This window comes from Eucyclogobius newberryi, unplaced genomic scaffold, assembly GCF_026437365.1.
Source record: "Eucyclogobius newberryi isolate DKJ021-1_F unplaced genomic scaffold, fEucNew1.0.hap1 SCAF_8, whole genome shotgun sequence".
Lineage (NCBI taxonomy): Eukaryota > Metazoa > Chordata > Actinopteri > Gobiiformes > Gobiidae > Eucyclogobius > Eucyclogobius newberryi.
Window position 1 is genome coordinate 17,054,239 of NW_027316500.1, and position 15,233 is coordinate 17,069,471.

At 39.9% G+C, this 15,233-nt stretch overlaps 3 protein-coding genes across 7 annotated transcripts in view; 2 read left to right on the top strand and 1 right to left on the bottom strand.

The window, feature by feature from the left end:
* kcnq5a (potassium voltage-gated channel, KQT-like subfamily, member 5a) overlaps window positions 1-2,507 on the top strand; it is a 71,719-nt gene extending 69,212 nt beyond the window's left edge. For 2 of the 5 annotated variants that reach the window (XM_072436937.1, XM_072436938.1), the window contains 2 exons: window positions 797-923; window positions 1,006-2,507. In XM_072436937.1, coding sequence (XP_072293038.1) covers window positions 797-923; window positions 1,006-2,016 — 1,138 coding nt within the window. In that variant the 3' untranslated portion in view covers window positions 2,017-2,507. The remainder of the gene's footprint in view (window positions 1-796; window positions 924-1,005) is intronic. The other 3 variants (XM_072436940.1, XM_072436942.1, XM_072436939.1) reach the window with 2 other exon arrangements.
* Window positions 2,508-4,366: 1,859 nt separating this feature from the next.
* ddx43 (DEAD (Asp-Glu-Ala-Asp) box polypeptide 43) lies at window positions 4,367-10,575 on the top strand. The gene is made up of 16 exons (XM_072437353.1): window positions 4,367-4,697; window positions 4,917-4,972; window positions 5,066-5,189; window positions 5,260-5,400; window positions 5,466-5,547; window positions 6,373-6,532; window positions 7,040-7,158; window positions 7,242-7,352; window positions 8,262-8,403; window positions 8,465-8,565; window positions 8,632-8,719; window positions 8,797-8,924; window positions 9,821-9,930; window positions 9,992-10,130; window positions 10,220-10,307; window positions 10,401-10,575. Exons 1-16 carry the CDS (start codon window positions 4,367-4,369, stop codon window positions 10,560-10,562), a joined length of 2,082 nt encoding a protein of 693 aa, XP_072293454.1. The 3' UTR covers window positions 10,563-10,575.
* A 399-nt stretch (window positions 10,576-10,974) lies between these two features.
* On the bottom strand, window positions 10,975-12,952 carry cgasa (cyclic GMP-AMP synthase a). The gene is made up of 5 exons (XM_072437355.1): window positions 12,230-12,952; window positions 11,940-12,156; window positions 11,614-11,871; window positions 11,417-11,516; window positions 10,975-11,339 (listed from the first exon to the last, which is right to left on the bottom strand). The coding sequence occupies exons 1-5, from the start codon at window positions 12,950-12,952 to the stop codon at window positions 11,009-11,011; spliced, it is 1,629 nt and encodes a 542-aa protein (XP_072293456.1). The 3' UTR covers window positions 10,975-11,008.
* Between the last annotated feature and the right edge of the window lie 2,281 nt (window positions 12,953-15,233).

The following is a 15,233-nucleotide window of genomic DNA, read 5'->3' on the forward strand; positions in this document are numbered from 1 at the left end:
TTAATTTAAATATAAAACAGTCAAACTTGATACAAATACATTGAATGCAAAGTCAAGTATTTTTGTAAATAGGTTATTTCAGTTTTTTCTTTTGCATGATTGATTACATTTATTGTATGTTAGCATTAGCTTAGAGAGAAAAAACACTTGCACAATATTTTGACCAAATTAAGATTTTTCGACCCTGAAAATTTTTATTTTATTTATTTGTTATTTAAAATGGTTTTGATTTCTGTCAACAAGCATATGAATGATTTTTTCTAACTGTTTTTTTTGTGTATTTAAAATGTATACAGTATGTGTTTTACATTTGCATGTTTGACCAAATACATAGCATTGTTTGGTCTTTCATTCCTGACAGTTTCAGCTGTTGCTGTGAGTGTCTTGTCAGCTGATCTACTCATGTTATGCCACTGTCTTCCTACTATGGATATAGAGGCAGGACGACAGCGCTATCTGCAGTCCGACTGCTTTCAAACAGTATCCCACATGAGAAAGAGTAAAAAAGGCGCTGGTGCAGTGGTTAAGGGCGTTGCATTGATGTTTGTTGTCCTCGGTCCCAATGATGTTAGCCCCATCCCAGTCCATAATGTGTCCTGAAGTAGTCGGACTGCACCAAAACGTAAATCAGCTGACAAGACACATCACGGAAGACGGCAATTGAGTCAGGTATTTTTTTGCATTTTTCTGTGAGGTTTTTTTTTGGCTTGGCTTGGAACACTCTTGAATTAATTTCTATTGTCTGATAAGTGGTCAGTGTGCGCTTAAAAAAACAACTGTTCATATGTGTATCTAGGGTGGACCAAATCTTGGGAAAAGGCCACATTTCTGCAGAAAAGAAACTAAGAGAAAAACTACACCAAGATGGGGACTCAATGGAGGGAATGAGCATGCTTGGACGAGTCTGTAAAGTGGAAAGACAGGTCTGTCCAGATGAAGAAGAAGAATTAATGTTTACAGAAAAGCAGCATGTCTACTAAAACTAATATGTTATGCTATTTCCAGGTCAGCTCAATCGAGTCAAAGTTGGATTCTCTGTTGGATGTTTATCGCCAAGTCCTACAAAAAGGCCCCTCAGCTCTCTCATCCTTGCCCCTGTTTGAGCTGGACAACAATCAGAACCACAACTCAGACTACCGCTCCTCCCCACATGGGCGTGACCTGGGTGGGGGCGGAAGAGAGGGATATGATGGTGTCCGGCGCTCCCATGGATCTAATCCCAGGGGCCTGAGACTGATTTTAGCACCGGCTGATGATGATGTCCCACCAGACTCTGCCCCTCCTTCGTATCCTCCGTCTACTGCCTCCCTGTCTCCATCTCCACTACTGCCCCCTGAAAGCCCCTATCCCACACTGTTAACGCCCATTGTCTCCTCAAAGAGATCCCACTTCCCTGACCTGCCGCCTCTGCCCCCCTCCTCTGGACCCTTCACCCTCCAGCTGCCCCCGGTGCTGCACCCCTCTCACCTGCAGTGCCCTTCGGACTCTGTCCCAGATGATTTAGAGGAAGAAGAAGGGCACTTGGGACCTTCTGTGATAATTAGATCTAGTTTGGATGAGGATCAAGAGGATAGTGAGCCATCCCAAGAACGGGTTGAGCTGCGACGTAAGCCAGTGTCGAAGGGTGAAAGTGGCTGGAGGAGGCACATGAGTTTGGAAATCAACCCTTTGCTGCTACTGTCCTCAAGCCCAGACCGGAGAGAGTCAAACTGGAGAAGTGGTCTGGGGAAATCTCTGTCTGTGCACAACCTCAGCCTGGCGCAGAGGGACTGTGGCCTGTCCTCCAGACATGACAACAGCAGCAGCAGCAGCAGCAGTGAGCAGGGTCCTGGAGAGAGCAACTGGGACGACACTGACCGGTTTATCAGTGAATGTAAGCTGGGTCCAAGTGAAGGACATTTCAACTTCCTGGCTCCAGGACGGGAGGGCAGCCGCTCAGAGCAGAGTGTGGAGGAAGAAACTCCTCACAGCAGGGAGGAAACATCAGATTTTCTCAGTCAGTCAGACAAGGCATAGCATTCAATCCTTGGTATGATATAACAAATAACATCAACAACAAACAGTTACATTCAGCATCTGATGTTTTATATTTTGTATTAGCTTTAATACCTGTATATAACTTATTTCATAAACAATCCATTTTAATACAGTGTTTTATTTATATTGAGCAACTTTTACAGAATTTGACATTACCCAAACATAAATCATATCTAGTAAGCTAAATATCTATGAGACAAACATTTACACGAATAAAAATACAAATGAGTCTGTACTACAATTAGAACAACCTCAAAGCACATGATTTACTCATTTTAACCCATGCTCAGTCATTGAACATGTAAAATCAAGTGCCTGGGTTAATGTGCTGTCCTTTAGAGTCACTCTGTTGCATAACTGGAGTGCATTAAGCATGTCATAAACATATGGAAGAACAGTGTCTGCAGGCAGCTGGGGGCCCATTGTTGTAGGTGGTGACAGTCCAAAAGTGTTATTGAAGGCACGCACCATTGATCCAATTTTATATATATATATATATATATATATATATATATATATATATATATATATATATATATATATATATATATATATATATATATATATATATATATATATTATGACATATTCAAAACTATAATATATATATATATATATATATATATATATATATATATATATATAGTCAAGTTATTGGCTGTGGTTTGGCTTGATGATACATTTCTCACAATAAACTTCTTTGGATCTATTTTTAGCATCCATGTTTTAGTATTCAAAAGCATAGGTCATGCACTTCCAGATTTGTTTCACTATTTCATGCTATTAAAAAAAAACATGTTTATTGTGCTGAACATTATTTCAATGCCCAACTTGTTTCCTGTCCCTCCAGTTGAGACTCAAGTTTGTATGCTGTATCTCAATGTGAGTTATTGCCTTAGAGGACTATTGCAAAAACACCATTATTGAGAGCCAAAGTAGGCCTATCGTATGTAGGGCCTATGCTATTTTATTTAATACAATTAACAACATTAAACATGACCTTATGTCCACATAAATAATTACATATTTATTTTAACTTAGATTTTCTATTGACAATCTTCAATTTTCACAGGGTTTTGGGGGCACCATTTATCTCATTTAAAGAGGTACAGCTACTCTATTGTGAGTATACAGTAAATCAATAATGTACTTTGTATGTGAAACTTTAAGTACAAAGTATTACATTTGGCATTGTTTTCCCCAACATTTCAATGCATTACTCAAAAGTCTTGCCTTTTCCCCCATTTGTGCAATGTTCTATTGTCACAGCAGTCTTAATTTTAGCATGGCATTTTAAATTAACTTGAATATAAATGTATTAAAATATTAGTAGGCCTAGTCCAAATGTCAATAGGCTTAAGCTTTAAAACTACTCTGAAAACAGATCTACGGCTGATCCTGAAAATGTGAAAAACAGGCTTCTACAGCCTATGACTTGTAGTCCAGGCCAAAACAAATAGAAAGAAAAACTGTTGATTCAAAACTTTCTATTTTTTTCAAAATGTAGGTCCTTTTTAATTGACAAGGTTCCAGGGTAGCTTGAACAGCAGGTCATACACGTGTGGTCAAATAAGTGGTCATGCTTGCTGCTTGGACTTCAATGGCTTTACCACTCAATGGTTTTAATGTACATTTTTATTTCAAGTTCCTACTAAGTTATTAAAATGCACGTTATGTTTTGAATGACAAATGTAAAATGGTTTAAAAAAATACCTTTTAATAAAGAACAACTTCAGAATCTGATGATTTTTGTATTTATTTTCACATGACTTTTGACCTCTGGACCTAATAGATACATTTACATGACCAAAAAACAAAAACTAGATCAATCAGATTATCCAATAATTAGATTCTGACAAAGTAGGCCTCCAGTGTAAAAAAGAAAATTTACTACACAGTTTGCCCTATTTATTATTTTTGCATAATTAGCCTTGTCAAAAACCTGCAAAGGTCTAAATTATCGGAGAGAAACCAGATTGTGATGCAATCTGATTTGAGGGAGTGAGGGACCATGATCAGAAAGAAAGCTGATGTTCTTTACTTTTTATTTTAATAATCTTCAAACTCCAAAAAAAATCCGAAATCAAAACGACTGATCGTTCCACTAAGGATCGTTACAATAACCTGATAACTCAAGAAATCAGATGTGCATGGAAACATATATGTAGCTTACACAACCATAGACTGTAAAACAAGTATCTATTTATTTATCTATTTTTATGAGTTTGTTCATGACTATGAGATTGACCCCAAAACTGTGAATTCTGGGAAATGGAGTCTTGATCGCCCCGCTCAGCCCGCAGGTGCACAAGCCGAGGCCGCGGTTACGATGTCGGACTGGGAAGAAGAGGAGCGCGGCGTAGAAAGTCACACAAATAAGACCTATAAGACAAATAAACCTGCTCCCGCGGTGTGGGACGTGCCCTGCAAAGGACGGGACAGAGAACACGTTTCATTCGGTGTTAAAAGTGCCAGCAGATTTGTGACCCCGCGTGGTGACGGACGGTCTGATGGCCCCTGGGAGCGGAGCTGGGGGAGCGAGAGGCCTCCAAGCCGCGGCCGGGACCACGGAGCTCCTTTTCGGCGACCTTTTAGCGACGGAGCCGAGTCCAGCGCCGTGACCTTTACTGTGGACATTGCTTTGGTTGGTAGAGTCATCGGTAAGTCCGTTAAACCTGTGCTCTGCCCGTTAGAGGAGTGCAGTTAAAATGTTGTTAGCTTCAACCGCTAATGTGAAGCTAACATGTAAACACGTGGATTCTCCTATTTGTTTCGTTGACAAACTATCCTGTTAGCCAGTTTTACAATAATAACACATTGATTATAGAAATATATAATCGTTTTAAAACGTTTTAAAAACTCTGTTAAACTTTTTTAAGGACGAGGAGGGAGCAAAATCCGTGAACTTGAAGAAATCTCTGGTGCAAGAATCAAGGCAAGTCTTTCAAAGTGGACAATGGTTAAACACACAAGTACACACGGTATTGTTTATTGACTAGTATTGCTCATTCTTTATTCTCCATTGTAGATTAATAAAGGAGAGTATGAAGGTGAAGTGTCCCTCCTTGGCTCCCCCTCTGCCCAGCAAAAGGCCAAGAAGATGATTGAGGAACTTGTGTCAGATGGTAACAGTAATGGTAGCTTTTCAGAAGGTTTAGAAAAGTATGTATTTGGCATTGTAAATTATACGAATATGTGCCACATGCGTTCTTCACGGTGAAGGAAATGACTGTGGAGGAGGAGATGGTTCTTTTTGGTCAAGTTCCCAGTTGTCAGCTGCAGAAGTGGCTCCAGTCCGGCCGCAGATTGACTGGAACGCCATAAGGGAAAACAAGGAGAAGTTTGAGAAACTCAAATGGGAGGGTAAGAAGTTACTGAAGCATTTAATTTCAAAGTATATTTGACATTTGTTATGTTTCTATGAACAGGTCTTCCACCATTAAAAAAACACTTTTACAAAGAGGCCGAAAGTGTGTCCATGCGGACTGCTGAAGAAGTCAGTGAATGGAGGTAACTAAAAAAATAACTTGCTTTAACTATCTGTAACAAACCTCATTTTAATTTGGAAAAAGGGTGGGAGAAAATTTAATTACCGAAAGAACAAGATCGCGGATACAAGCGGTCAAAATGAGTTTCCTCCGCCGTGTGGCTGGGCGCTCCCTTAGAGATAGGGTGAGGAGCTCGGCCACACGGGGGGGAGCTCAGAGTAGAGCCACTGCTCCTCCACGTCGAGAAGAGCCAGCTGAGGTGGCTCGGGCATCTGTTCCGGATGCCTCCTGGGCGCCTCCCTCGGGAGGTGTTTCAGGCATGTCCCACCGGGAAGAGGCCCCGGGGAAGACCCAGGACACGCTGTAGATACTATGTCTCTCGGCTGGCCTGGGAACGCCTCGGGATCCACCCGGAGGAGTTAGAGGAAGTGTCTGGGGAGAAGGAAGTCTGGGAGTCCCTGCTCAGACTGCTGCCCCCGCGACCCGGCCCCGGATAAAGCGGAAGAAGATAGAAGGATGGTGGGGGAAAATTTCCTGCCACAAGATTTTACTCTCTCAATACTGAAAACGTGCTGAAATTTGCCTTTGACAAAAATTATTTTGAACTTACGCCTCCTTGAGAAGCTTTTGCTCGACAAAAGCAAAAAGATAAATAAAATAATTATAAAATATTTTATATGTGAAGCCAAAATCATCTCATCTTGTGGGAATTGTTTTGTCCCATCCCTACATGGCGATTAAATTATTATGCCAGTTCTTTATTATTTAGGACTCCATACTTGCTAATGCTAACCATTGACCACACACTTTTTTAAAAATACAATTCAATCTGTTTCTCTCTTTACAGGAAAGAAAACAACAATATATTTGTAGATGACCTAAAGGAGGAAGGAGAAAAACGTCAGATTCCTTATCCCTGTCGTACTTTCTTGGAGACTTTTGAGTTTTATCCAGAAATTATGGAGAACATAGAGCGTGTTGGTTTTGTTATGCCAACCCCTATACAGGTGTGGCAAGTGTTTAATACTCCACATATGTGTCCTGGACTCTTACACACGACATTAGACTAGATTTTTGTCAGGCTTGTAATTTTAGTTGAATTGATGTTTATGTTGAGAAAAAACAATATTGTGTCATAATGTATTACATATAATAATGCATTATCCACATATGTACTATACAGTAGATTTAATGTAAACATTGAAGTACAGTAGAATAGACTGCAAGGTTGTCAGACTGGTTCAAGGTTTCTTTTAAAATGAAACCAAATCCTTGACTGAAAAGCACTCATCTATACTTTTGTTTCCTTGGATGCTGAATTTTGACTGTTTTTTATGAAATACACTATCTTAGAATGTAGATTACTGTGACAGTGTTAAAACATTTCAATGCATATTATGAAATGTAACTTTGTTTTAGTGTTATACAATTGCCGTTTAGACCTTTTTAAAGAATGACCTTTACAGGTTTAACTAAAGCCTACGTGTTTTAAAAATACCTGCTCTTGTTTGCAGTGTCAAGCATGGCCTGTGTTGCTGTCTGGAGAAGACCTCATTGCCATTGCACAGACAGGAACAGGAAAAACACTGGCATATCTGCTGCCCGGCTTTATTCATATGGATGGACAGCCTCTGTATGTGTGGATTAAGTTTACATCTACAACTAGTATAACACTTCCTTATTTTGGTTCATTTTAATCCAACTTTTCTTTTATAGTCCAAAATCTGAGCGAGGAGGTCCGGGTATGTTGGTTTTAACCCCTACAAGAGAGTTGGCTTTACAGATTGAGGCAGAATGTGGCAAATACCAATTCAAGGACTACAAGAGGTACCCTTTTTATTAGGGCTTTTATATTCCTCCAAACTATTTTTTAAAGCATACATTTTTCTTTTGGGAGGGGGTAAGGCCCAAAGACACTGGGATAGGCTCCACGGGAATGGGCAGTAGAAACCATATTCAGTATATATTTTATTTAAGTTATAGTTCATGGAACACTCCTGGATGAATGAGGGACTACACAAAATAGTTCATAGTAATAAGCAAGGAAATAAGGAACTTCTGCTTGAAAGTATGACTGCATCTGCCACATTTATCTTGTTGATATATTGTACTTGTCATGAAGCCATGTCTGACTTCCACAGAAACTTCACAGCTAGAAAAGAACCGTAGCATTTCATAATTTTTTGTTTGATCACTTAATATAAGCAACATCTCGGTTTGTAAAACATTTATATGACGTCAGTGATTACCTTGTGGTGTTTTGAGTGCTGTAACTTTGCAGCGGTTGCGGTGATTCTTGACTGAGGTTGAGTCCTTTTGCAGCATTAGCTCCGTGTGCCGTTCACTTTAGTGTCATCCATCCTCATAACAGACTTTCAGTTTCATCATCACAGCCCTCCATGTTCAAAACTCTGCTCTATAGATACACTTCAAACAGACCCTTTTCTTCTCCATTGTACTTTAGTTGCAACAGGCTCTGTGCGGAATCCAGCCATGTATTCAATATGCGCCACAGATTGTTTTAATTCAATATTTACATTAAATTCAATAATATATTGAATTAAGTTTTAATTCAATATTTACATTAAATGAATCTTCGAAGCAATAAAATAATGTGTTTTTGTTATTGACTTACTCTTATTTACTCAAGTGTTTCAGCCATAACCTTTTTTATAAAGACATTTAAACATGTTTTATTTCCACATGATGATAAAGCTCTCTTTCTGTGGCTCGCAGTGTCTGCATTTATGGAGGAGGAGACAGACGGGGTCAGATCAACCTGGTCAAATGTGGAGTGGATATTGTGATTGCTACACCAGGCCGACTCAATGATCTACAGATGAACGAACTCATCAATCTACGCTCCATCACCTATTTGGTTTGTAACTCTGTTAGATTGCACAACATTGAACAAAATTAAAAGTAGGTTTGTTTTTAAGGTCCTTGATGAAGCCGACCGAATGTTGGACATGGGTTTTGAACCGCAGATATTGAAAATTATCCTAGACATCAGACGGGATCGACAGACTGTTATGACGAGGTATTGCCTTGTTGCCTTGACGTCTTAGGTTTGTTGTAACTAAATCCACCATATTTACATCCTTAGTGCCACTTGGCCCACTGGAGTTCGACGACTGGCCAAATCATATCTGAAGAACCCCATGATGGTTTATGTAGGCACACTGGACTTAGCAGTAAGTACATGCTTAGTTATTTACAGGTAAAGTTAGAAGATGATTACTGTCGTTTCGGTTTTGTTTTTTTTACTTAGGCTGTCAACACTGTGGAGCAGAACATTGTGATTCTCACTGAAGAGGAGAAAAAGGCTTTCCTATTTGATTTTATCAGAAACATGAAGCCAAATGATAAAGTCCTTGTTTTTGTTGGCAAAAAGATTGTGTAAGCTGTCTCAAAGCACAACATTTACACTGTCTGCGACACTGGGTGGTCACTAGTGATGCACTAGTCGACCTCATGTTACAGTACAGTGTACCTCGCCACTATAAGCCTCATCTAATGTAAATAAGTGCACTTAAGTGTAATCAGTCAAACAAAGCTTGACCATATTAAACCTTAAAGGCAAGGCAAGTTTATTTGTAGAGCACATTTCATACACAATGCAAAAGTGCTTCACACAACAGGAAAAATGCATTAAAATCACAAAGAAATTAAGGAATTCACAAAACAGTTTAAGAAACAAGAGAAGAGAGCAAAAAAAAATCCTTTTTGAGGATTTGTTCATACACCAGAGGTCGCATGGTATTAATGAACCTGTGCACAAAGCTCGGATCCTACCTTACACAGAGCTGATAGTGATAATTGCAGCGGATGAAAACCAGTGTCATTTGAATGAAATGCCCCAGAATATGTTTCAAGTGGCCTCAGCCACGGGATTTACAACGTACGAAATACAGCAAAAAACAGCGTTTAGAGATATAATTATATATATATATATATCCTACATTTGCTATGAAATAATTTATAAATGTTTTAGGGCTTAACCTTTGTGCTAGCCTTAAAGATAATGCGCAGGTTTCACATGTTCTTGCACTATTTATGTTTTAAACATGAAACGAACACAAAAATGTTATGGAGGGAGGGGGGAAGGTGTTCTTTAACAGATGCTTAAGGATCACCCAGACCCAAAGATGTAACGAGGGTTAATCAGTTGATCAACTTCAAAGTAGAGGCAATAGTGTGATGCAGGAGCTACAGTGGGACTAGACTCTAGTCTGGCTCAGGACGAGCGGTGGTTTGAAAGTGTTGAATGAAGTGTTTGTGTTGATCTTGTTTAGCGCTAATGATCTGGCGAGTGACATGTGTCTGAAGGGTCTTGCAGTTCAGAGTCTCCATGGTGACCGTGAGCAGTGTGACCGTGAAGAAGCACTCAAGGATTTTAAAGAAAGTACGTCACTGGTACAGAACACACATTTAAATACGGTTTTACAATCCAATGTGTTTTTCAGGCAGAGTTCGTATCCTCGTGGCCACTGACCTTGCATCTCGGGGGTTGGATGTTACTGACATCACTCATGTTTTCAACTATGACTTCCCTCGGAACATAGAGGAGTATGTTCATCGTGTGGGTCGCACAGGCCGAGCTGGGTACGTAGTCTTTTGTATACATCAGTATCTGCCTATGTCACTGCGTCTATATACGCAAAACTAACACAAAATGTTGCATTTTGTTCCAGACGATTGGGTACTGCTGTTACCTTAGTGACCAGAGACAACTGGAGGATGGCCCGAGAGTTGATTCACATTCTCGAGCGAGCTGGACAGGTGCTCTCTCGCTGCTGATTATTGTAATCTAATATAAAACACTATGTATGAGGGATCTTTTTTTTATATACAAAGCATGGGTTGTATTTGCAGGAGGTCCCTACAGAGTTGGTGGTGATGGCAGAAAGGTATGAGAAGTATAAGAGAGAGAGGGAGATGTTTCCACGAGAGGCACGTGGAGGAGGAAGAGGGGGAGGCTGGAGAGGCGGTGGAGGAAGAAGTCGCAGAGATCAGGAGCAAAACTTTGGATTCTGATTCATTTTCTGTGCAAGTAGAACACAAAACATTATACCTAGGCTCATACTTTTCCTCTTTGTAACCTATTAACTAATGGTAATATTGACTTTTTATTTATATTGAATACACACAAAGTAATGTATTTTTCTCTTTACAGGAATTGGAACCCCTTTGTCCTTTTACTGAAAGTTCATTATGTGTCGTAGAAGTACAACATTCTCGTTTTGTTTTTACTTGATAGCTAAATATTACTTTTACATTCTACACATCTGACACACTGGAAGTTGATTCATTTATTTTTTCTTAACTAAATAGTTTTATTCAATGTTAAATCTTTTGTAAATGTATAGTGCATGATGCATCTAAAAACATTTATTTTGTTTGTTTTATATGGTTTGCATTCAGTAAAAAATGTAATTTTTGCATGATAAAAATGTATTTGTTTTGAAATGAGGTATACATTATCATTTAAAGATAGGAAATGCTTCTTCTCGCTCCCTTTTGAGACGCAGTGCTAGGCTTCTGCAGCTTTTTTTACTGCAATCGGAAAGCAAATTTTGGGTAGGGATGAAGAAGTTGTTGAGCTGCCCGCTTTCCAAGTGGCCTTCAAAATCTTTTAGGAGTTGCTCAAAGCATTGAGTCAGATCAGCAGCAGCCCATTCACTATCCTTAGTCCTGGAGCAGCAGGCGCGCAGTAAGGTCGTTTTAGCATGATATGAGCAGAACTTGTCCAAAGACTTGTCCTGTTCCTTCAGGCGGGTAAGGAGATGCTTCAGCAGCTTCAAGCAGTCCTTCCTGTTGGAAAAGTACCATTTACGTGTGTGTGCCAATCATATAATAACTAATTCAATTAAGGTGTTGTAAACAGTCACCTGCAGCAACGAGCACCATCTTTCTCACAACATGTCTTTTCCGATCCATGATTTGTTATGATGTCTTTTTCAACATGAGAAAATGAGATACGCCAACAATCTGCATATACAAATACATTTGACTGTAAAAGTGTGTGCCTCCAAATTCAGAACAGTGGACTGTTTAATGTTTTTTAAAAGTGAATCACTTTACGTACCCTTGGCAAGAATGCCATTGTTTTCAGCTGTACCCTTGCCCTGGTATTTTGCAACAAGATAGTATGGCTTCCATTTGTGTGCACTCTTTACTTTTCTCCCCAGCCAGCCCTCTATTTTCAAGCCATCCGTGGTGAAATCTGGCCATGTTGACTTAACAGCAAGGCACAATACTATGTCAAGTGAAATTACAAGTGAATCAACTTCTATAGCTAATGTCACAGCAGGACATCCTTGCTTCTTATCATCTTGTTTCACACCTGAAACACAATGTTGCATTAAAATACTTGACTGAGTACTCCCAGTTGAAATGTGTTATCGCATTTACCTGGAAGTTTGTGGATGCTCACAATCACTTCTTTTCTAAACTCCTGCAGTATTTTACTCGCAGGTAAATATTTTCCTTCTCGCTGAAACTCTCGTAATGGGCTAGGCCCACGCTTTAATGATGCAACATAAAATGCCCCATCCTCGGAAAAGGGTTCTATGTCTACTCGTGGAACAGGAATGGGAAACATTATATCAAACTCATCTGGGTTGGAAATCTGCAGTAACACAAATAAAAAACATAATTAAAATGAACAGAGGAGGAAAAAATCTAAAATCTGTCTTTCTTACCTTCAAATGTTCATAGTAGCTGCCAGTGTGAAGTGGTGCTTCTACTTCCCTAAAACAAGGTGTACTTCTTAAATGGTTCAAAATGACCTTCTCTATTTTGTTAATTTCTCTTGCTGCTCTTGATTTCTCATTCATCTTAATCTTAAGTTTGTCCAGAGTAGAGTAAAGTATGGGCTTTGCTTCCTTCTTTTTAGCACCATCAGCGTCACTGTCCTCAAGGGAAAGTTGCTTCATCCTCTTCTCTGGAGTCATCACTTTCAATGCGGGCTCAGCATACGCAATACATTCTTTCACTTTTTTGTCTTTTTTTCCATTGAATTGATTGAAGTTTATGTTCTTTTCTACTGTCGGTTTGTCTTGGACACCACGTGTTTTTGGTCTAGCACCCTTTGCTGTAAAGTTGTCATGAGGCGTTACCTTTGCTGTGCTTTTCTCTTGGTTCTTGTCTGGAGAGGAGGCTTCACTCTGAGATCCCTTTGCGTTTCCCGGAGTCTTTTCCTCGTCTTCTGAAACATCATCCTCTGTTAATGTTTCTCTTTTCTTTACTGCTTGTTCTTCATTCTGCTTTTTTCCTGCCGGAGACGCGCGAGTCTTCTCCCACGGCGTCCGCGGAGACGCGCGAGTCTTCTCCCGCGTCCCCGGAGGAGTACACGTGGGAGGTGAAGTTACTGTACGCTTTGCCTCTGGACTTTTTGCTGCGCGTGGCCTCCCTCTTCCTGGCATGATGTACAATGATTAGGTTATTATAATCGTACTGTTCAGTATCCCCGATTCGTTTTGTTTTGTATAAATCCATGAACATGTACCCCGCCTAAGGCCCGAAGTCACTGGGATAGGCTCCAGTCACCCGTGACCCCGAAAGGGAACAAGCGATAGAAAATGGATGGATGGATGGATGAACAAGTATTCTTTCAGTTTCCTGTAAATGACACGCCTGTTAGCCAGTTCGTAACTGTATGTGACGTGGCTCCACCTTATGGGCAGAGGCTGAGCTGTTATGTAAAACATGCACAAAAGGTAAAATCCTCCAGTGAAAGTGATCCTGACCAACCCCAGCACAGAGATCTGGAGATGGGGCCCCAGCAGCATGGAAGGACAAAGGAGAACGTTTCCCACGGGGGACAATAAGTCTACCTTACCTAAATCAAATCAAATTTATTTATAAAGCACAATTCATACAAAGCGCAATTCAAAGTGCTTTACGATGTTAAGACACACAAAAAACTAAAATTAAAACACAATGTAGTACCTACCTTAAATGTTTTTTGTATTGAAAGAACGACGTGTTTTGTTAAATGTTTAATGGCATGTGGCTCTTGCCATTAAATAGTAAGGTACAGAAGCATGTATTCTATTCAGTAAAAGTGAAAGTACAAAATGAGTGTGGCAGTATAGCCTACAGACCTAAGCGACTTCCAGTGAAAGGGAACATTTTCAGTGTTGAACTAGTGTTCATTATTATGTCCTACTGTCCATTGCAGTACCACACAGGGCCGGCCCAAGCCTTCAGGGGGCCCTAAGCGAAAACATTTTTGGGGGCCCCTCACCACGTCATCAGAATCAGTTTTATTGTCATTGTCAGTAAACAATTCACATATGGGAACTTTCTTCAACGCAAACAAAGTTCACCAAAACTCCAGGGCATCTGTTTGCCAGTTAGTTTATTCTCAACACCTCACAAGCTCAAATATTGATAACTTAAATCCCACAATGCAACTTGGTATTCCGCTGACATCACCTCTACTCCCTGTACAAATAATACGTCCCAGATATGTTTTTGGGTGTGTTTGTGGGCGTTAAGGGTCGACAGCCACATTAGCACATTAGTTTAAACTAATGAACAGGGGGGTCTGGGGGCTCTCCCCTAGAAATTTTCAGACCTTTTTTGGGTCTTCTGGTGCATTTTAATGTGGTCCAGCCGGCTAAAGTAAGAGTAAAATGTTGAGGTTATAATGCTATAAAATGATGATGTGATGAAACTGTGCCAGGAGAAAATGACTAAAGCCAGTTATTAATACATTAGTGTACTTAATTACTCAATACAATATTGGCTATGAAAAATAATTATGGTCAAATTGATTCATTTTAACTGAAAATGTAAAAGTAATAGTTATCCTTACAAATTTATCTTTTACAGCTCCCAACTGTTCCTTCTTGCCAAAGTGACAAAACAAGTTATATTAAATTAAACAAATGGCATAAGCATTGCTTGATTAACAATTAACACTGATAAAACAGTGCAAACATGTTATTCCCAGAGAATGAACAGAACTAGAAGTGAAGGTCCAAACCTAGCTATAGTGAAGAGACTGCGTTTCTGCAACTTTGCCACTTTTGTATAAAAATATATAGTATTATTCTATAACAGACGTAATCATAATATGTCTGGTTATTTTTCACTATCAATTTATTATAATTTATAACAAATAGTCTAATGATGCTTTTTAAATAAATTGAAACGTTTTATTGCTCTATTAAAAGTGAATTACAATATAAATGTTTGTTCTGATCAGAACATCACACACTGGACTCCTGCACCTTTACGTTCCTCTTATTGAACTTTAAGAAGTCAAAGTAAAACAGACATCACGAGTCACGATTGATCTCACACATGGTGATGTGAGAGAGAGGGACGCAAACTCAAACCGCTCATCTCTAACTGAGGCTGCACAGGGGCCCGGGACAGGGGCCGCACACTGTTCACTCCAAAGTCTCACATCAGAGGTTCTGGGCGAGACGGCGCTCGTCTGAACCGGATCTCCGCCTCTTAGTGACCCGGGGCATAGACGCCCCTCACCGGCCTCACCTGCAGCTGACACTACGGGGCTGGTGTAAATGTTAAGCTCATTTTCTTTCATTCACACATATTATGCGCGGTGCAGAGCTCTCGTCGCCTCCAGCCTGAGCGAACTAACGTGACAGAATCGTGTTGTTTCAAACAGCAGCATTAACCGTCTCTTTGTAAGAGAAGTTCAATTCCTGGAGAGTGTTGTTGAGTTTGCAG

What these genes read in the sequence shown, in the direction of transcription:
- cgasa (XM_072437355.1), bottom strand. Translation starts at nt 12,952, where the DNA reads ATGCCAGGAAGAGGGAGGCCACGCGCAGCAAAAAGTCCAGAGGCAAAG. An exon ending in CAATGGCATTCTTGCCAAGG is followed by an intron (nt 11,517 to 11,613) that starts GTACGTAAAGTG and finishes TTGTATATGCAG; the next exon opens with ATTGTTGGCGTATCTCATTT. An exon ending in GATGGTGCTCGTTGCTGCAG is followed by an intron (nt 11,340 to 11,416) that starts GTGACTGTTTAC and finishes CTTTTCCAACAG; the next exon opens with GAAGGACTGCTTGAAGCTGC.
- ddx43 (XM_072437353.1), top strand. Translation starts at nt 4,367, where the DNA reads ATGTCGGACTGGGAAGAAGAGGAGCGCGGCGTAGAAAGTCACACAAAT. An exon ending in CAATTCAAGGACTACAAGAG is followed by an intron (nt 7,353 to 8,261) that starts GTACCCTTTTTA and finishes TGTGGCTCGCAG; the next exon opens with TGTCTGCATTTATGGAGGAG. An exon ending in ACTCAAGGATTTTAAAGAAA is followed by an intron (nt 9,931 to 9,991) that starts GTACGTCACTGG and finishes TGTGTTTTTCAG; the next exon opens with GCAGAGTTCGTATCCTCGTG.